The following is a 19,756-nucleotide window of genomic DNA, read 5'->3' on the forward strand; positions in this document are numbered from 1 at the left end:
CGCCGGGGTCAGGGCAGAGGGGCGCTGGGCGGGCGGCCGGACAGCATGGTCCGGGTCGGAAATCTGCACATGGGTTTTGGGGGAGAGTCTCTGGCTTCCGGCGGAGCCCTGTCCCCCCCCCGCCCCGCCCTGAGCGCCGCCGGGCTTAGCTGCCGGGGGAGGAGGTGCGGACCCAGGGCCCGGTTTTGGCCCCCGCCGCCCGGTCCGGTGCGCGCTGCGGGGCCCTAGCGCCCCTGGCGGTCGGGCCAGAGAGGGCGTCGCGGAGGTCGGTGCTGCCCACGTGCGCGACCCTCGCGGCGGCCGGGGTGCCCCGGGCGGCGGCGGCCACTGACGCCCCGGCGGCGAGCAAGCGGACGGTGGGTCTGGACCCGCGCAGCCAAGTGCAGCCGCTATTGGGCCGCACAAAGCGAACCCGGAGCTGTGAACGCCGATTGGCTCAGGCTGGGCCGGAAGTGCCTTCCCAGCGGGCGGGACGGACGTCACTCACCCCCGGCGGCACCGCTCATTGGGCCGGGGGCGTGGCCAGGCCCGGCGGGGATTGGGCGCGGGCTCCCGGCGGCGGCGGAGCGCGGCCGTTCAAGGCCCATGCCGGTTGCATGGGGCGGCGGCGGCGCCCGGCGGAGCTGGCGGGCGCGGCGGGGGCTCTGCCCGAGGCCATCGCCGCGCTGAGCCGCGCGCTGCCCGCCGGGCCCAGCCCCGAGACCTTCCGCCGCGCCAAGTTCGACCGTCCGGAGGCGGTGAGGCCCGCGGGGCGGCGGCCAGGCCCGGCGGGGCCCGGGGCGGACGCTGGGAGGCCCCGGGCCCGCTGACCGCCCTCCTCTCCCGCAGGCGCCCGCACTATGGCGGCTGCTCTTCCGTGTGCTCTCGCCGCCGCGGGCTGACGGCGCCTCCGCCTCGCGCGCCCTGGGTAAGCCCGCCCCAGCCCCGCCCGGTGGGGTTGGCCCCGCCCACAAATCACGCCCCCAGGCCCCGCCCAGAGGACCTGCCCACGCCCACCCCCTAGGTAGGACCCGCTTTCGGGGAAGCTTTCACCCCTTAGGCTGTGGCCCCGCCCACCCTCAAGCCCCTCCCGCCAGCATAATTTAGCTCCGCCTCATAGACTCGGCTCCGCCCACCCGTAAGTCTCGCCCCTTCCACTTCATTTAGGTTAAGCCCCCACCCATCCCTCCATCCAGGGATCCAGGGCCTGATTTCGGGGGGATCTCTTGGGGGGGGTCCCTTAGGGGCCGGGGTGCTGCCGCTTGCAGGGGCGGCCCTCGAGCTGGCCTTCTGCCCGCAGAGGCCCAGGCGCGCTGGGTGAAGGCGGCGCTGCTCACCCAGGGCTACCCCCGGCTCCGGCTGGCTCGGCTCCCGGACGACGGCTCCCAGGGCAGCCGTGAGCTGCTGCTGGCCCTCTCCTGGCTCCTGGCCCGAAAGCCCCTGCTGGAGCCGCTGCTGGCCCGGACCCGCGTGCGGCTGGGCGACGAGCTGCCTGCGTTTGAGGTGAGAGTGCGGTGGGGGTGAGCCCGTCCCTCCCGTGGCCCAGGCCTGGGGTGCGGCCTGCTCCTGCCCTCAGGACAGCCCTGCGTGTGGGGGGTCAGTGCTGTCCGGCCCTGGGCCCTGCCTCTCCCCTCCTGCAGGACAGGGTGTGCGTGCCCATAGGCTCTGGCCTGGCACCTCTCCTGGCACCTGGGACCCCTGGCTCTCAGTCTCAGGGGCCTCCTTTCTCTTTCCCCTCCAGTGTGGGGCCCTGGCCAGCCCCAGCCTGCCTGCCCCGCGGTTGGAAGCAGACGGCCCTGTGGATGCCTGCCACCTGCAGTGGCTGATGGGGAAGCTGCGATTTCGGTGGCGAAACCTGATGGCCAGTCAGCAGGAGCAGTGCGCGCTCCTGGGCAAGGTAGGTCCCCTGCAGAGTGTCCACCCGGGCGGTGACCATACCACTCCAGGCTGCCCAGCTCCTCCCCTGCCCGTGGCCTGTCCCTCCAGGCCCTGCATGGGCTGGGGGTTCGGCCTTTGGCTGGATGAAGACCTTCCAGGCCTGGCTGGGGCCTCACTGGTTGGCAGCTGCCCGGAGCCTGAGCCTAGGGCTGTAGGTGCTCCAGGAGGAGCCGAGGGCGGGCGGGGACAGGCATGGCAGGGACAGGGAGTGGGCGGGGGGGCAGGAGCCTGTGGGGCCGGCAGCTGTGGCCTTCGCCTTTCTGTCCCCAGAAGCCTCGGTTCGGTGTCACTGAGCAGTGGGACGGGCCCTGGGCGTGGGGAGTCACTGCCTGGGCACCTCGCTGTGTCCTGGTGTGGGCGGCTGGGCGGGGGGCAGTTCCTGTCGGTTCTTGAAGGCTGATAGGGCTCAGCCAGTGGGCACAGGTGCCCCCCCCCCCAGGTCCAGGGCCAGGTGTGGGCTGAGAGGTGGCTGGGCTGAGAGGTCAGGGACCCCTCCAGCTTGCATGCCACCCCCAGCCAGGGGTCTTTGGCTTGGCCAGCCTCCCCCTGGGGCTCCTCACTCCCTCTTGCCTGGCCTTGCTCCAGCCACTCCTGCAGCCTGGGGCACGGCCCCCTTCAGGCCTCGCCTGGCTGCGGAGCCCTCTCTGTCCCCCAGGCCCAGGCAGGCTCTCCGTGTCCCACCATCGGCTCCCCAGGACACTGAGCCTGTCCACAGGCTGTTGTCCGCAGCACAGTCCTGGCTCTTGGCGCACTGAGGGGGGAAGGAAGCAGAGGTGCCCTCTGCACCCCACTGTAGCCGGAGCTGGGTGGGATGAGAAGCTGTGGGGGACTGCTCAGGCCCTCCCTCTGCAGGCTCGGGCCTGGTCGGTCCCCGCGGCGAGGACAGCCCTGCCCTCTGCCCTCTGCGCCCCGCGCCCCCTCGTCTGTCAGACGTGCTGAGGGCCTGCTCAGCCCGGCTCTCTGCTCCTTCAGATCCACATGTACACCCGTGGCTGCCACAGCGACTGCCGCCTTGGCCACCTGTCTGTTGCTGAGACAGAGCTGCTCAGGGACCCGGAGGGCGGCCGGCAGGTAGGGGGCTGGTGGCTGCCGTGGGAGGGACCGTCTCTGTCCTCCAAGCTCGGCCCCTGCTGGTGAGGGGACGGCAGGCCTCCGGCCTCCCCCACCCTGACCATCCAGCGGGGAGGCAGACAGGGCAGGACTGCGGACGCTGCTGTGTGGCTGACCGGGGAGGTGCTGGCACCGCGGGCTCATGCTGCCTGGTGAGGGGATGCCTGGGGCTCTGACTCGGCTTCTCTTTGCGCTGCAGCTGCTGCGGAGGCTGGAGAGCGAGAACGCCCGCCTGGGGGCCGCGCTGGAGTGGTGGCGGCGGGAGCTGGTCTTCTGGCAGTGGATGGTCAGGACCTGTGACCCCTGTCTCCCTCCCCCTGTCTTCCTCCGTCCCTCCTCCCTCCCTTCGTCCCTTCTTCCCTTCTCCCTCCCTCCCTGGTCTGAACCACAGCCACCCGGGGTGTGGGGAGTGGGAGGGCCCGCAGAGCTGTGTCCGGGCTCCTTCCACGTGTCCAGTGGTCCCCTCACTGCCAGCTCTGAGCTGCCCAGCTGGGCTGTGTGTAGCCTGGTCTGGTGCCGCCCTCACGCGGGTCTCCCTCTGCAGGACACGGTGCTGGGGGCCTGCCCCCCGGAGGCCCCGCAGCCCGCGTGTCCGCCCGGTCTCGGAGGGCGCGGGCGCACGGCCGGTGCGTGGGACCCGGCGGTGTGGGAGCTGCAGGCGCTGCAGGAGGAGCTCCAGGCGGCAGTGGGCGCCCGGCGGGCGGCCTGGGCGGCCAGGGTGAGGGCGCAGGGCCCCCGGCATGCGGTCACAGACCGTGTGGGGTTCACGTGGTTCATGGGAGTGTGGCTGGGGTGCTCATGGGTCAGACTCCAATGGAGAAGGAGGGTGCACAGAGCCTCTGTCCTGCCAGCTCCCATCTCAGGGGCCCGTTTACCTGCTGCTGGGCAGGGAGAGGCGGCCCTCCAGCACCTGGGACTGCGGGCGTGGTGCCCCCACAAAGTCCTCAGCGAGGCCTGGAGGGCGGGGCCTGGTCTTCTTGCTGCTATTCAGGTGCCCATCCCCCCCAAGTTGGTGACAGCTGTCATCTGCAGGGTTTTCTCTTTAAAAACATATTTTTGCCGAAACCAGTTTGGCTCAGTAGAGGGAGCGTCGGTCTGCGGACTGAGGGGTCCCAGGTTCGATGCCGGGCAAGCGCATGTATATTGGTTGCGGGCACATCCCCAGTGGGGGGTGTGCAGGGAGCAGCTGGTCGATGTTTCTCTCTCATCGACATTTCTGGCTCTCTGCCCCTCTCCCTTCCCCTCTGTGGAACATCAATAAAATATATTAAAAACAAAAACAAAAAAAAAAATCATTTTTATTGATTTCAGAGAGAAAGGGAGAGGGAGAGAGAGAAACATCGATGAGAGAGAATCACCAATCGGCTGCCTACAGCACGCCCCCCACTGGGGATCGAGCCTGCAACCCAGGCACATGCCCTTGACTGTGATCCTTCAGTCCGCAGGCCGACGCTCTATCCACTGAGCCACGTGGCCAGAGCTGCAGGGGGTTGTGTACAAGGAAAGGCTGGCACTTGTCCCAGCTCAGGGCCCTTGGTACTTTCCTGTTGGGAACCCCCGGGGTCGGGGCCAGGGGCTTCCCCGGGGACATGGGTGAGGCCTCCCCGCCAGCACGGTGGCCTCAGCTGGCTGCACCCTCAGTCCCGTGTCCCCCTCCCGGCCTGGGATCAGGATGGGCGGCTGGGCTGCCTGGAGGGGCACGTGGGGCTGGGGTGGGAGTCCCAGGGGTGCGTGTCCTGGGGGTCTGAATGCTGGGATCTAAATGGACCCCAAGTCGTGCCCCCCAAGCTCACCCCGAAAGGTGGGCCTGCAGCTGGTGGTTCTGACGGCGTGGGTCCTGCAGGATTGGGGGTTCAGGCTGAGCCCACGGCTGCTGTGCGGAGTGCAGGGGGCGGGGGGAGATGCAGAGCTGGGCAGGGTTGGCCTTGCTCCCTGGGAGCTGTGGGCTGTGGGCCCGTGGGGGGTGCCAGGCCCAATGAGGCGAGGGCCCTGGAGCCAGTGTCCGGGGCCCGTGGCTGCTCGTGGCCCTCAGGTCACGGGGTCACCGGCGTCTCCTGTTGCAGGTCAGAGGCCAGGGGCCGGAGTGGAGCGCCGCACGGCAGGCTGCACAGGAGGCCACGAGGGAAGCCGTGGGCCGGGAGCTGGCCGCCCTGCGCCAGGCCTGGGAGCGAGGCGGGGGCCCCCAGCCCCACGGGCCCCTCCGGCTGGTGAGGACTGAGGCCGGGGCCCCGGGGGGCCCGGGCCTGCGGGCTGTCGAGGCGATCGGGGCGCTGAAGAGCCGGGAGGCCTGCCTGGAGGCGGCGCTGCACCAGCTCCAGGCGCAGTGCCGGCAGCAGCTGGCCAGGCTGGCGGGAGCCCTGCCCGGCCTCCTCTGGATCCCGCCGCCCGGACGCTGAGGCCTGGCCTCGGGCAGAGTCCACGGGGCGGCCGGCGGGTCCCGGAGGAGCAGCGCCCTGGGCTCCGGGCCCGGCCCCTCCCGCTTGGACGGGCTCAGCCCCTCAGCCACCAGGAGTGAGAGCGCCATGGGCCCCCCTTGGGTCGGACACGGCGGGGCGTGGCCGTGGGCTCTGTGGGTGGAGCGAGGACACGGTACATGCGGAGACCGCCCTGTGGGGCCGGCCAGCACCGTCCCTCTGCCGCCCTCCCAGGTCCCTGTCCGGGGCCCGGAGTGGGAGGGACCCGGACCCTGGGCAGCGGGGGCAGCGGAGCGGGTGTTGGAGTGACTGATGGCCTGTGGCCCGGGTGGTGCCAGGCCCTGGGGACAGGCATTGCCCTGGGCGCCTTCTGGCTGTCTGCTGTCCCTCATCCCGGCTGCCCTGCCACCTGGGCCGGGCCTGGGCCTCGTGTCTGCGGGGGCGCATGGGAGCTGGGGGGGCAGTGCCCGGTGAGGGGAAGGCCACCGTGGACAGAGCGGCTTTGTGCCCGAGGCTGCAGGCGGAGGGGCTGGGCCCTGACAAAGAGCCGTCTGTGTGCGGGGACGGGCCCGCTGCTGGAACCCCCTCCCAGGAGACCAGGCGCCTCAGCCTGGCCCCCCAGCGGGCCCCCACTTCCCACGGCAGTCTAATCCAAAACCCCCACCTGCTGCAGCCACTGGCCAGCTCAGGGCCAAGGCCACTCCTAGGCCCCGGTTCTACACACACACACACACACACACACACACCCCGTCTCATCAGCTTCTGCCTGGGGACGGGTGGGGCCTGGGGAGGGGGTGGGGTGATGCTGGACCCACCACACAGGCACTCGCTCCTCAGCCCGGCCCTGGCCGGACCAGGTGGTGGCCAGCAGGGCCCTGCAGGAGCCCACCCGGCCTTGTCCTCGTGGGGCTGGACCCCAGGGAGCACCTGGGCCTGTGCCTACCCTCCTGGCCTGGACCCTCCCTCCTATCCCTCAGCTTCCCCTTCCCCTCCCGCCCCTCTGCCCCCTGATGTCCCAGCATCACTGCTGGCTCAGGATGGCCTTTGCACACTGCCCTGACCCTCCGTCCCACCCCTGCCGGTATGAGGTCACTGCCCAGAGCCATCCTGACCCAGAGCAAGGCTTTCTCACTGGAGACCCTGCCTCATGGGGACGGCCATCGGCCAGGACGGCCTAGGTTCCAGGGACCCAAACCCGAGTCACTGTGACACGCCTCACCTCTCAACCGACCTGGTTAATACATGCCATCTGCGCACCCGAGTCTGTGGTTAATACATGCCATCTGTGCACCTGAGTCTGTGGTTAATACACGCCGTCTGCACACCTGAGTCTGGTTAATACACACCATCTGCACACCTGAGTCTGGTTAATACACGCCGTCTGCACACCTGTGGCTTTAGTGGCTGATCGATCACTAGGGCAGTGTTTCCCAACCTTCTCTCATGATGAGAATCACCTGGTGGAGTTGTTAAAACACAGATTCCTGAATCCCAACTAAGAAGTGCTAAACTAGAATTTTTGGGAACATATAGGTAAAATTGTATACTTAACTAGTGCTCTAAGACAGATTTTAGATACAGAGCACTAAGTTAGGTATGCAATTTTACCTATATGTTCTCAAAAATTCTAGTTTAGCACTTCTTAGTTGGGATTCAGGAATCTGTGTTTTAACAACTCCACCCGGTGATTCTCATCATGAGAGAAGGTTGGGAAACACTGCACTAGGGGACCTTAGAGAGGCCTGGCCCCAGGATGTCCCCACGGCACTGGCTCCTCCGAGGCCGCAGTGACCAGACCCCAGTGGCCCTGCGGCTCTGAGCGTCTCCCCACGTGACACCCGGGGGAGGTGCAGGGTCGGTCCCCATGGGCGGCTGTTTCTGGTGCCCTGCCTGCCCCAGGTCCAAGGGTCCACGTGACCGCATTGCCCCCTGCTGCATGTCATGTGTCAGACCTGCAACCTGGCGCCCAGGGCCCACCCCCTGTCCCCCAGGGCTCACCCCCTGCTCACCGCCCCAGGGCCCACCCCCTGTCCCCCAGGGCCCACCCCCTGCCCACTGCCCCAGGGCCCACCCCCTGTCCCCCAGGGCCCACCCACTGGCCCAGGGCCCGCACCCTGCCCACCTCCCCAGGGCCCGCACCCTGTCCCCCGGGGCCCACCCCCTGTCGCCCGGGGCCCACCCACTGGCCCAGGGCCCGCACCCTGCCCACCTCCCCAGGGCCCGCACCCTGCCCACCTCCCCAGGGCCCACCCCCTGTCCCCCGGGGCCCACCCCGTCCCCCGGGGCCCACCCACTGGCCCAGGGCCCGCACCCTGCCCACCTCCCCAGGGCCCGCACCCTGCCCACCTCCCCAGGGCCCGCACCCTGTCCCCCGGGGCCCACCCCCTGCCCACTGCCCTGGGGCCCACCCCCTGTCCCCCGGGGCCCGCACCCTGCCCACCGGCCCAGGGCCCGCACCCTGCCCCACCAGCCAGCCGAGACCAAGCACGGTGGGGACTGGTCAGCATGGGAAGGTGAGGGCTGCACTGGGCCCGCAGGAAGAGGACCAGTCTGTGAGGAGTGGCTTCCTGAGACGGAGAGAAATGGGACCCTCCACCAGGAGGCTCTGATTTCCAAAGGCCACAGAGTGCAGACCAGTGGGGGTGGGTGGGGTATTTTTAGCGTTTGTAGCTGACAGAAATGGTGAGGGGGATGTGGAACTGTGAATCACAGGGAAAAACAAAAAATGAGCTCAATCCCAGGGCAGGCACCTTGGAGAAGAAACAGGAAGTGAGATAATTGAGTCAAAATGTTTACCTCCTGTAACCAGGGGCAACGGGGGGCGGGTGGAGAGACAGTGTCCTGATGGCACAGGAACCAGGGGTGGGCGCACCTGGGCCATCCAGAGCTTCCCTTCTCCCCAGACCGAGCCTCCGCCCCCTCCTCCCCTCCCTAGCTCAGCCCACCACCACGTCTGTCTCCACACGTGGCTCCTCCAGGGCCCTGAGGCGGGTCAGTGCCTCCAGTGTCTGGCTTCTCTTAGCACGACGTCCTCACGGCCCTGTGGCTGGTGCCACGTCTGTCCATTTTTATTTATTTTTTTATATTTTATTGATTTTGTACCGAGAGGAAGAGAGAGGGGTAGAGTTAGAAACATCGATGAGAGAGAATCATCTATCAGCTGCCTCCTGCATGCCCCCCACTGGGGATGTGCCCGCAACCAAGGTACATGCCCCCGACCGGAATCGAACCCGGGACCCTTGAGTCCACAGGCCGACGCTCTATCCACTGAGCCAAACCGGCTTTGGCTATTTTTATTTTTATTTATTTGACCTCCGAGAAGCGTGGACCCGCTGCCCTCTGCACGCCTCTGGTGGGGATGGAGCCTGCTACCTGGGATGTGCCCTGACTGGGAATCAGACTGCGGCCTCCTGGGTCATAGGTGGCAGTTCAGAGAAAAGGCCAAAAACAAAGCAACAGCAGCGCACGTATTGGGAAAAAACAAAACTGTAACCCCCGACAGCGGTCCTCCCTGACGGACAGAGCAGCAGCCGGCACACCTCCGCCCCCGGCCTGTCACCGCCGCCGGCCACCCAGCCTCCCGCCTGCCGCTGCTCGGCCGTGCCTCCAAGCTCAGGCCAATCACTCGAGGCACCTAGCGGGGCTGGTCCTGGGGCCTTTCCCTAGGAAATCCAAACCGCCTCCGAGTGCCTGAGCAGGCCCTGCGGCACCCTGGGGTGCCTTGGCACACACTTTGGGAACGTGAGGTGTTGTGTTTGCTGCGGAGGGTTGTGATGAAGCTCCGTCCTCGAAGCTGTGTGCACGGCCGGTCCCTGCCCTGAGGCCCCATGGGTGCGGGCCGTGGGGTGTCCACGCAGGAGCAGGCCGAGGGCACCCGCCAGCCACACCTGCCAGCTCCCACGCCCGGGCCGCACGCCTCCCTCCGTGTCCCCCACCTGTCACAGGTGAGCAGGCGCCAAGCGTCCTGGTTTACAGGGGGGAGGGAGTCTCTGGTCCCTGCACCTGAGCTCGTCAGCTCCGGGCTTCCTCTCTGCACACTGCCCCCCCACCCCCCACATCCTGTCTGTGCCACGTGCCCGGCCTGCGGTCTCCACGCGGCTCTGCAGGACTGAGAGGTTGAGATATGAATCTCATCAGTTTGCACGTTACAGAAGTCCCCCCTCCGTCCTCCGGTAAAAATGTGCCTGTGGTTTCCCTGGGGAACAGAAACGGAGGCTTTGTTTTAATCGAGCTCATCGTATTTTGCATCTTGTTTTTACAATTCTTTTTAAATGTATATTTATTGATTTTAGAGAGGAAGGGAGAGGGAGGGAGAGATAGAAACATCTAAGATGAGAGAGAATCATCGATCAGCTGCCTTCTGCATGTCCTCTCTTGGGGACCAAGCCCACAATCCAGGCATGTACTTTTGGCTGGAATTGAACCTGGGACCCTTCAGTCCCCAGGCTGATGCTCTATCCACTGAGCCAAATCGGCTAGGGCTTTCTTCTTCTTTTTTTTTGTTAATCCTCAGCTGAGGATATTTTTTCCATTGAGTTTTAGAGAGTAGAAGGGATGGAGGAGAGGAGAGAGAGAGACATCAATGTCAGAGGGACACGGCGATTGGTTGCTTTCTGCACAGGCCCCCACCAGGGCTGGAGGACAAACCTCGATGGGGAATCAAACTCAAGACCCTTCGGTTCACCGGCCGATGCTCTAACCACCGGGCGACCTGAGGGCCCTTTTGGAAGAGTCCTGAGCAGCTCCTGAATCCCATTGGTGCCTCTTCCCCTTTAATCTCAATGTGAAGAAATGTATTTATGGGTTAAAATGTTCTTTCAAATATAGTTGCAGCCCTGGCCAGTGTGCTCAGTGGTTAGGGCACTGGCCTGAGCACGGAAGGATCACGGTCTCAGTTACTGGCCAAGGGCATTCATCTGGGTGGGGGTTTGATTCCTGACCCCGTCAGGGTGTGTGTGGGAGGGAACCAATCGTGAGTGTGTGTGTGTGTGTGTGTCTTTCCCTCCTTTCCACTTTTTTTTAAAAAATATATTTTATTGATTTTTTACAGAGAGGAAGGGAGAGAGAGAGAGAGCTAGAAATGTCAATGAGAGAAACATCGACCAGCTGCCTCTTGCACACCCACTACCGGGAATGTGCCCGCAACCAATGTACATGTCCCTGACCGGAATCGAACCTGGGACCTTTCAGTCCGCAGACCGACGCTCTACCACTGAGCCAAACCGGTTTCGGCTCCACTCTTTCTTTGAAAAAATATATTTTTATTGATTTTAGAGAGGAAGGGAGAGGGAGAGAAAGATGGAAACACCAACGATGAGAGAATCATGGGTCGGCTGCCTCCTGCACGCCCCCTACTGGGGATAGAGCCCGCAGTGCCCTTTATCCCAAGCTCTATCTCCTGAGCCAAACCAGCCAGGGCTCCACACTTTCTTAAAAAAAAAAAGTCAATGGAAAAGAATCTCGGGCCTGGACTGGTTTGGCTTAGTGGATAGAGCGTCGGCCTGCAGACTGAAAGGTCCCGGGTTCAATTCTGGGCAAGGGCAAGTGGGGGATGTGCAAGAGGCAGCTGATCGATGATTCTCTCTCATCGATGTTTCTAACTCTTTATCCCTCTCTCTTCCTCTCTGTGAAAAATCAATAAAAAATATATTAAAAAAAAAGAATCTCGGGTGAGGATTATCAATAAATTAATAAAAATAATTATAATTGCAAATAAAGTGGCAGAAGTCCCCACAGCTTCAGCGTCCTCGGGGGACATGCACGTTTCATCCCCTCCCCACCTCTCGTGACACGGGTGTGACATGTACACCCGTGTGATACCCCGCAGCAGGCGTGTGCTCACACGGAAGTGCACGGACCCTCCCGCCTCCGAGAAGCTGCTGCAGACAGGCTGCGCGCACCCTCCCCCCGGAGGGCCCCCAAGTCCTGGCCTTCTCCTGTGACCTCAGCTCAGCCGCCTCAGCCAGCAAATGACCGCAGGCCCCACCCCTCCCCTCCCCAAGGATGGTCAGGGCTCCCCCTCCCCCAGCCCGGCCGTGAGCTCACGTGTCCCCTCCCCCTGCTCTCCTTCCTTCTGGAAGGCTCCTCAGTCTTCCTTTTTTTTTTTTTTTTTTTTTTTTTTTAACATTTTCATTTATTTCACGGGGAAGGGAAAGGGAGAGATAGAAACATCCATGATGAGAGAGAATCAGTGATCAGCTGCCTCCTGCACGCCCCCACACTGGGGATGGAGCCAGAAACCCAGGCCTGTGCCCCTGACCAGAATCGAACCCAAGACCTTCAGTCTGCAGGCCGACGCACTGTCCACTGAGCCACACCAGTTAGGGTTCTTTCTTTTTTTGGTTAATCCTCACCCGAGGATATTTTATTTTATTTTATTTTATTTTTATATTAACCACCTTTATTTATTTTTTGTTTGTTTGTTGTTAACCCTCACCTGAGGATATTTTTCCATTGGTTTTTAGGGGGAGTGGAAGGGAGGGAAAGAGATAGAAACATCGATGTGAGAGAAACACATCGATGGGTTGCCTCCTGCAGGAGCCCTGACCAGGGCCCAGGCCCGGGAGAAGCCCGCGACCGAGGTACGTGCCATTGACCGGAATCCAACCTGGGACCCTTCAGTCACTGGCCGGCGCTCTATCCACTGAGCCACACCAGGACTCTTCCTTTTTGTTGTTGTTAATCTTTACCCGAGGATATTTCCCCATTGGTTTTCTGGAGGGCGTGGAAGGTGGTCAGGGTTCGATTCCCCGTCAGGGCACAGGCCGGGGGTGCGGCTCCAGCCCCAGAGTGGGGTTGCAGGAGGCAGCCGGTCAGAGATTCTCTCTCATTATGGATGTTTCTCTCTCTCTCCTCTCTCTCATTCCCTCTCTCTCTCTCTCTCTCTCTCTCTTTTCCTCTCTGAAACAATTAAAAATAGATTAAAAAAATTCTTCCTGCTGAAACCGGTTTGGCTCAGTGGATAGAGTGTCGGCCTGCAGACTGAAGGGTCCCTGATTCGATTCCGGTTAAGGACATGCACCTTGGTTGCAGGCACATCCCCAGTGGGGGGTGTGCAGGAGGCAGCTGATTGATGTTTCTAACTCTCTATCCCTCTCTTCCTCTCTTAAAAAAAATCAATAAAAACATATTTAAAAACAATTCTTCCTTTACGGGAGCTGCGCTGTCCCAGAGTGAACAGATTTCCAAAGAGGCCCGCGCACAGGTGGGGCAGGGCGAGGGCACAATGTCCCCAAACAGGCCCCTTCCCGCGCCTACACCAGCGGTCACACCAGCGGTCACTCAGACGGGCCGTGGACCTCAGTGCACACCGGAACCGGGATGGGCCACCGCGCCCCCCGCGCCGCTCATTCTGTCCCCGCGGCCCCCGCAGAGGCCCAGCGGTCAGCCGGCCCGCGGACGGGGACCCGTGCGCGCGGTCCGGGCTGGGGCTGCCGCGGGTTTCTCTCTGGGCTGCGGTGCGGGGGGTGGATCCCGGGCCCGCGTGGACCCGGGGCGCCGGCGCCCCAGGCCGCCCGCGCGCCGCTGCGCAGAGCTGTCTCCGTGGCAACGGCGCGGACCCATCCTCGCGGCGTCGGCTCTGGGCGCGGGGCGGGGCCTCGGGCGGGTCGGGGCCGCGGAGCGGAGCGCGGAGGCGGCGGCCGGGGCCGGGCGGAGGCGCGGGGCCGCGGGGCGCAGCATCTGGCCGGGCGGGTAGGTGCGGGCCGGGGGTGGGGGTGGGGGTAGGTGCGGGCCGGGCCGGCTGCCTCCGCGGAGCTGGGCGGGGGCCGAGGAGGGCCGGGCGGGCTGCAGGGCGGGGGGCGGCGGGGCGCGGGCGGGAGGCCTGGGCGCAGCAGCGGGGCGCAGCCTGCGGGAGCGGCCCGGCCCCTCCGCGGCCCGCGGTCTGGGGGGGCTGTGGGGCGGCAGCCTGGTCTCCCCGCCCCCCGCCGGTCCCGGGCACAGAGGCCGGTTCTGGGGGGCAGAGCGCGGGGCCGTCAGTGAGTCGGGGGCGGAGGGTGCGGGGGGACCCTGCGGGGCGGGAGGCTGGGCGGCCGCGGGGGTGCAGGCCCTCCGGGCTGGGCCGGGGACTGGGCGGCTTCGGGCCCCCGCCGGGGTGGGAGTCCCGCTCGGTTTGGCGTGGCCGCGGGGCGGGGTGCGGGGCCGGGGTTCTGGGGGGCAGGAGGGCGGGGGGGGGCCCTCTGGCTCGCTGGCCGCGGAGCCGCGGGAGGAGAGGCCAGGCCGCCGCCGCCGCCAGGGGCCCGGGTGCGTGTGGGGGTCCCCTGGGCCCAGCGGGGTGAGAGGGGGTGTGTCTGGGTGGGAGAGCCGCACCCGCTGCTGCAGGTGCGAGCGGAGAGGCGGGGTCCGGGGGGTCCCCCGTCAGTGAGGGCCCAGCCTTGCTCCGCCCGGTGGCCTCACAGTGTACGTCCCCGTCCAGGCAGACAGGACAGCGCCTGGGCGGCCGCGGAGGGGGGGGGCTGGCGGGAGGCGAGGGACTCGGGAGGGTGAGGGGTGCGGGCCCGGGCCCGGGAGTGAGCCGCCCCGGGTGCGACCCTCGGCCGGTGTGGGGCTCTGCCCGCGCAGCCACAGCCGCTGGTGCCCGGGGCGGGAGGCCCGCGCTGCGGGCCCCATGGGACCGGCCCAGGCGGGCACGGCCCGGGGGCTGCCTGGGTCCCGCGTGAAGGTGCGGGGGCGGAGGGCGGGCCGCTCCACGGGGCGCAGGCAGCGGGGTGCAGGCCGGGCCAGGGGCAGGGGCCGCGGCCGGGGCGCCGCCTCCCCGGCGGTGGGAGCAGCGGAGAGATCGGTCCTCCCGCCGCGGAGGGCGGCCCCGGGGAGCCCGGCCGGCCGGGCCGGGAGGATGCAGGCCGGGCAGAGGCTTGTGGGATGGAACCTCGGTTCTTGGGCGCCTCTCGGCCTGGACCAGAAACCCGCTCCCAGGAGGGGCCTCCCGCCTCCCCACCCCCAGGGCGCAGGCCCGCCGGGCGCAGGGGACAGAGGACGCCCCGGCCCCGCGGGCACGGCCTCGGGCGGGGCCTCGGCCGGCGGGGGCGGCGTGGGCTCCGCGGGGGTGACCCGCGGGCTCGGGGGACGCGCGCACGCGGCGCGGAGGAGCCACTTCCGCTCCGTTTCCGGCGGGCGGAGGCGGGAGGCAGCGTGCGAGCTCCGCCGGGGCTGCAGCGCCCCCTGGGGGCCCGCGGCGCCTCCGGCCGGGAACACATGGGCGCGCGAGCCGCCGAGGGCGCGGGGCGCGGGGCGCGGGCGGCGGGCGGCGGGCGGCGGGCGGCGGGAGGGGGCACGCCGCGCCCCGCGCTCTGACCTCTCCTCTCCGGTCTCCCCAGGTTCCGAGCTCGCGGGCCGGGAGCCGTGGCGCCCTCGGGGCGGCTGGACGGGCCCCGCGGCGGCGCCATGCCCGCGGGCTGAGCGTCGCCGCCGCTGCCGGGCCGCGCCCCGCCTCGCCTCCCGCGGGGGCCCGCCATGGTGCTGCCGCCCCCGGACCGGCGGCACGTGTGCCTGACCACGCTGGTGATCGTGGGCAGCATGGCGGTCATGGACGCCTACCTGGTGCAGCAGAGCCAGGGCCCGCGCAAGATCGGCGTGTGCATCATCGTGCTGGTGGGCGACGCATGCTTCCTGCTGGTGCTGCGCTACGTGGCCGTGTGGGTGGGCGCCGAGGTGCGCACAGCCCGGCGCGGCTACGCCATGGTCCTCTGGTTCCTCTACGTCTTCGTGCTGCAGATCAAACTCTACTTCGTCTTCCAGAACTACAAGGCGGCGCGGCGCGGCACGGCCGACCCGGTGGCGCGCAAGGCGCTCACGCTGCTGCTGTCCGTGTGCGTGCCCGGCCTCTTCCTGCTGCTTGTGGCGCTGGACCGCATGGCCTACGTGCGCACCTTCCGCAAGCGCGAGGACCTGCGCGGCCGCCTGTTCTGGGTGGCGCTGGACCTGCTGGACCTGCTGGACATGCAGGCCGGCCTGTGGGAGCCGCCGCGCACCGGCCTGCCGCTGTGGGCCGAGGGCCTCACCTTCTTCTACTGCTACATGCTGCTGCTCGTGCTGCCCTGCGTGGCGCTCAGCGAGCTCAGCATGCAGGGCGAGCACGTGGCGCCGCAGAAGATGATGCTCTACCCCGTGCTCAGCCTCGCCACCGTCAACGTAGCGGCCGTGCTGGCGCGCGCCGCCAGCCTGGCGCTCTCCCGCGACAGCCGCGTCTCGGCCATCTTCGTGGGCAAGAACGTGGTGGCGCTGGCCACCAAGGCCTGCACCTTCCTGGAGTACCGCCGCCAGGTGCGCGACTTCCCGCCGCCCGCGCTCCAGCTGGAGCTGCAGCCGCCGCCGACCTCGCAGCAGCGGCGCCACTCCGGGCCACTTCCCCCACACGGCCCGCCCGGCCGCCCCCGCGCGCCCTCGCCCACGCGCGACGCGCTGGACACGTGACAGGGCCCGCCCGCCCGCCCGCCCGCCCGCATCCCTCCTCCCTCCTCCCCAGACACCCGCGCGGGGGGTGGTGGCTGGAGACACTGGCTGGTGGGGTGCGCAGTGTGCATGGGAGGGGTGGGGCGGGCTCCCCACGCGGCCGGGTGCTGGGAGTGCCTGGCCTGCAGCTGCTGCTTCATCTCAGGGACCCCTCGGACCCCGGACCTCAGCCCCATCCCGCTCAGGAGCCCGCCCGGAGCCGCGGGTGTGCTGTGCGGAGGGGAAGGCCCTCCCCTGCCCGCAGGGCCTGGGAGGGGAGGGAAGACAGAGGCGGGGAGGTCTGGTCCCTGGGGTCCCTCCTGGGGCCTCTGGCTCAGAGCTGGGGGCCAGGAGGCCTCTGTCGTTTTAAAGACTCACGTTTACAGTTTTGTACCCGGAGTCTCAGTGCTGCCTGTCTGCGTCCTGGGGAGAGGAGTGTGTGTGAGAGATGCTGGGGAGGGTGGGGACCCTTGCCGCTGTTCCAGAGAGCCCTCCAATCTCAGCGGTTCCCATCCCCAGGGGCACCCCCAGGATGCGGGGCACATGTCCCTGCCCGCCTCGCAGGCCCACACGTGCTCCTAAGCCCCTGATTCTGCAGCAGTGTCCGAGGGCACCTCAGGCCAGGAGCACGGGCCCAGCCTTAGCTCACCCGCCTGGCCCTGGTGTCGACACCCTGGTGCCCACAGTGGGCCTGGCCCTGGCAGCCTGGCACCCGGGGGAGGCAGGGAGCACAGGGCTCTGGTGCCCACTGCGCTGTGGTGTGACCTGGGCGCCGGTCAGACCCAGGGGGTCCGATGGCCTCTGGGGGCTGTCGCCCTGGCTGGTGCCTGCATGGTGCCTGGGAGAGGTTTCACATCTCAGGTGGCCCGGAGCATGGTGGGGCCTGGGCACTTCGCGTGGCATGGCCCGGCCCCTGACCCCGGCCCCTGACCCCTGGCCCCTGAGGGTCTGTGCCAACCTCTCAGAGCTGGAGCTGGGGCTTGGAGGGTTCCCTGGAGCGTTTCCTCCAGCAGCGGTTCGGGGTGTGGCCGAAGGTCACAGGGCCCCCAGGGCAGGTGTCCGCGTCACCCCCTGCACCCCTCCCTCCCCATGCTCACCGCCAGCGGGGTCTGGCCTCGGAGCGGCCTGGTCTTTTTTATTAATATGTTTTTATTGATTTCCGAGAGGGAGGGAGAGGGGGAGAGCGAGCAAATCATTGATCGGCCGCCGCCTGCTCCCTGGGGTGGAGCCTGCAGCCGGCGTGTGTCCTGACGGGGCTCCTCCGTGACCTCCCGGTTCACAGGTGCTGCTCTGGGATCACGTTCCTCTGGTGCAGGGACCAGGCCGAGGCCTCACCGTCCTGGGCCTGGCCCTTCCACACCTCCCAGCAGCAGCGTGGGCCGCGGGCGCCCCAGAGGGGAGCAGGCAGATGCCTCCTTAGGAAGACGGCAGGGGCAGGGTTGGATCAGAGGCGTGCGGGGGGCACGGGGGCGGGACAGTGTGCAGTGAGGTCTTAGGAGTGTGAGGCCTGCAGGCCCAGCCCCCGTGGCTCTGTGTGTCGGGCCAGGCCAGCCGCTTCCGCCCTGGGAGGCCGGAGCTGGTCTGTGCTGTCCCCGACTGGCCGGCCCCGGGGAGCCCCACAGGGACAGAGAGTGGCTCCTGACCCCAGGCTCGCAGTTTGGGGTCAGGAGAGTGCCCTGACCTCCCGGCTGCCTCTTTCGGGGTCCCGCCGGGTGCGATGTCTCCCCTGGAGCAGCCTTGCTGCCCTGGGTCGGGGGCGGCCATGGGGGTGCTGGGGGAGGGGCAGCCCTGCCGGAGGCTCCCGTCGCCCTGTCGGGGGATCTGGTGTGGATGGGGAAGACGGGGTTCACTGGCCCAGGACACCCCAGTCCGCCTGGCTGGCCTCCCTGGCCGCCCTGGTCTCACCCAGGACCTTGGCCCCACTCTGTCCTGACTCTATTTTTAATATATTTTATTGATTTTTTACAGAGAGGAAGGGAGAGAGAGAGAGAGCTAGAGAAGTTGATGAGAGAGAAACATCGACCAGCTGCCTCTTGTACACCCCCTACCGGGGATGTGCCTGCAACCGAGGTACATGCCCTTGACTGGAATCGAACCTGGGACCTTTCAGTCCGCAGCCGACGCTCCACCACTGAGCCACACCGGTTTTGGCTGTCCTGACTTTTAATGGCCCACGTGCCCTCCGACTGCCTCTGAGGCCCCAGGTGAGGCCCCAGGTGAGGCCCCGGGAGAGACCCCAGGTGAGACCCCAGGAGAGACCCCAGGTGAGGCCCCAGGTGAGGCCCCGGGAGAGACCCCAGGTGAGACCCCAGGCGAGGCCCCGGGAGAGACTCCAGGAGAGACTCCAGGTGAGGCCCCAGGTGAGGCCCCGGGAGAGACCCCAGGTGAGGCCCCAGGTGAGGCCCCAGGAGAGACCCCGGGTGGCCCCAGGCGGGGCCCCGGGAGAGACCCCAGGAGAGACCCCAGGCGAGGCCCCGGGAGAGACCCCAGGAGAGACTCCAGGTGAGGCCCCAGGTGAGGCCCCGGGAGAGGCCCCAGGTGAGGCCCCGGGAGAGACCCCAGGAGAGACCCCGGGAGAGACCCCAGGAGAGACCCCGGGAGAGACCCCAGGTGAGACCCCTGGAGAGACCCCAGGCGAGGCCCCAGGAGAGACCCCGGGAGAGACCCCAGGTGAGACCCCAGGTGAGGCCCCAGGAGAGGCCCCGGGAGACCCCAGGTGAGACCCCAGGTGAGGCCCCAGGAGAGACCCCAGGTGAGGCCCCGGGAGAGAGCCCAGGTGAGGCCCCGGGAGAGACCCCAGGAGAGACCCCAGGTGAGGCCCCAGGAGAGACCCCAGGTGAGGCCCCGGGAGAGAGCCCAGGTGGGGCCCCGGGAGAGACCCCAGGCGGGGCCCTGGTCCCATGAGCGGGCGCTGTGGCCTGCAGGGCTGGGACGGGGCCTCGGTTGGTTGTGGCCGGAAGTGCTGGCCCTTTGCTTCCGCCTGGGGACGAGGCCTGCCCACCCTGGCTTCCGTGGGGCCTGCGGGGTCAGACCCAGAGGGGTCAGCTGCCCGCCCGCCCTCCGCCCCGGCCCTGACATGGCGCCCGCCCAGGCAGAGACCGCCCGTCCCAGGCCCTGTGGGGGCGGCCTCCGGGCTGCCCGATGGAGGAGGGCCCGGAGGGAGGACCCGGACCTGCAGGTGCTGGGCGCCCTGATCCTGCTGGGAGGGCACCCTGGGGTGCCGGGGGCTGAACCGCGGTGGGTGTGGGCAGATGGGGCTGGGTTTGGGCTCTGAGAGGAGGGTCCCTGCCCGTCCGGTTCTGAGGGCCAGTGTGTGACGGGATCAGAGGAGTGCTGAAGGGAGTCGGGGTGTCAGGCCGCAGGGAGCTGGGCTGTGGGACTTGAGGATTCCTAGGTTTGGAGGTGAGGTCAGGAGGGAGGGAGGGAGGTCAGGGGGGAGGGAGGTCAGGGGGAGGGAGGTCTGGGGGAGGGAGGTCCGGGGAGAGAGGTCGGGGAGGGAGGTCATGGGGGAGGGAGGTCAGGGGGGAGGGAGGTCTGGGGGAGGGAGGTCAGGGGGAGGGAGGTCGGGGGGAGAGAGGTCAGGGGGGGAGAGGTCTGGGGGAGGGAGGTCAGGGGGAGGGAGGTCAGGGGAGGGAGATCAGGGGGAGGGAGGTCAGGGGGGAGGGAGGTCGGGGGGAGAGAGGTCGGGGGGAGGGAGGTCAGGGGGAGGGAGGTCATGGGGGAGGGAGGTCGGGGGGAGGGAGGTCAGGGGGAGGGAGGTCGGGGGGAGGGAGGTCAGGGGGGAGGGAGGTCAGGGGGGAGGGAGGTCCGGGGGAGGGAGGTCCGGGGGAGGGAGGTCGGGGGGAGGGAGGTCGGGGGGGAGGGAGGTCGGGGGGAGGGAGGTCGAG

The 19,756-nt window shown here is 67.4% G+C and overlaps 3 protein-coding genes across 4 annotated transcripts in view; all 3 read left to right on the forward strand.

Annotated features, from left to right (window-relative positions):
- LOC118714871 (cysteine-rich protein 1) overlaps window positions 1-18,113 on the forward strand; it is a 38,343-nt gene extending 20,230 nt beyond the window's left edge. The window contains exon 6 of the mRNA XM_045578869.1: window positions 18,101-18,113. The gene's annotated coding sequence lies outside the window, so the exon portion shown is untranslated. The remainder of the gene's footprint in view (window positions 1-18,100) is intronic.
- Window positions 179-6,835, forward strand: TEDC1 (tubulin epsilon and delta complex 1). Of its 2 annotated transcripts, XM_036430339.2 has the most exons (8): window positions 189-737; window positions 829-907; window positions 1,280-1,482; window positions 1,721-1,876; window positions 2,890-2,988; window positions 3,227-3,313; window positions 3,572-3,745; window positions 5,091-6,831. In XM_036430339.2, the coding sequence occupies exons 1-8, from the start codon at window positions 597-599 to the stop codon at window positions 5,421-5,423; spliced, it is 1,272 nt and encodes a 423-aa protein (XP_036286232.1). In that variant the 5' UTR covers window positions 189-596; the 3' UTR covers window positions 5,424-6,831. The 2 variants fall into 2 exon arrangements, with proteins under 2 accessions (XP_036286233.1, XP_036286232.1); XM_036430340.2 differs by lacking the exon at window positions 3,572-3,745 and having other exon boundaries at window positions 179-737; window positions 5,091-6,835.
- On the forward strand, window positions 13,083-16,262 carry TMEM121 (transmembrane protein 121). Its single transcript, XM_045578864.1, has 2 exons — window positions 13,083-13,133; window positions 14,756-16,262. Exon 2 carries the CDS (start codon window positions 14,892-14,894, stop codon window positions 15,849-15,851), a length of 960 nt encoding a protein of 319 aa, XP_045434820.1. The 5' UTR covers window positions 13,083-13,133; window positions 14,756-14,891; the 3' UTR covers window positions 15,852-16,262.
- Window positions 18,114-19,756: the final 1,643 nt, after the last annotated feature.

Source organism: Pipistrellus kuhlii, unplaced genomic scaffold, assembly GCF_014108245.1.
Source record: "Pipistrellus kuhlii isolate mPipKuh1 unplaced genomic scaffold, mPipKuh1.p scaffold_m20_p_107, whole genome shotgun sequence".
NCBI classification, from domain to species: Eukaryota; Metazoa; Chordata; class Mammalia; order Chiroptera; family Vespertilionidae; genus Pipistrellus; species Pipistrellus kuhlii.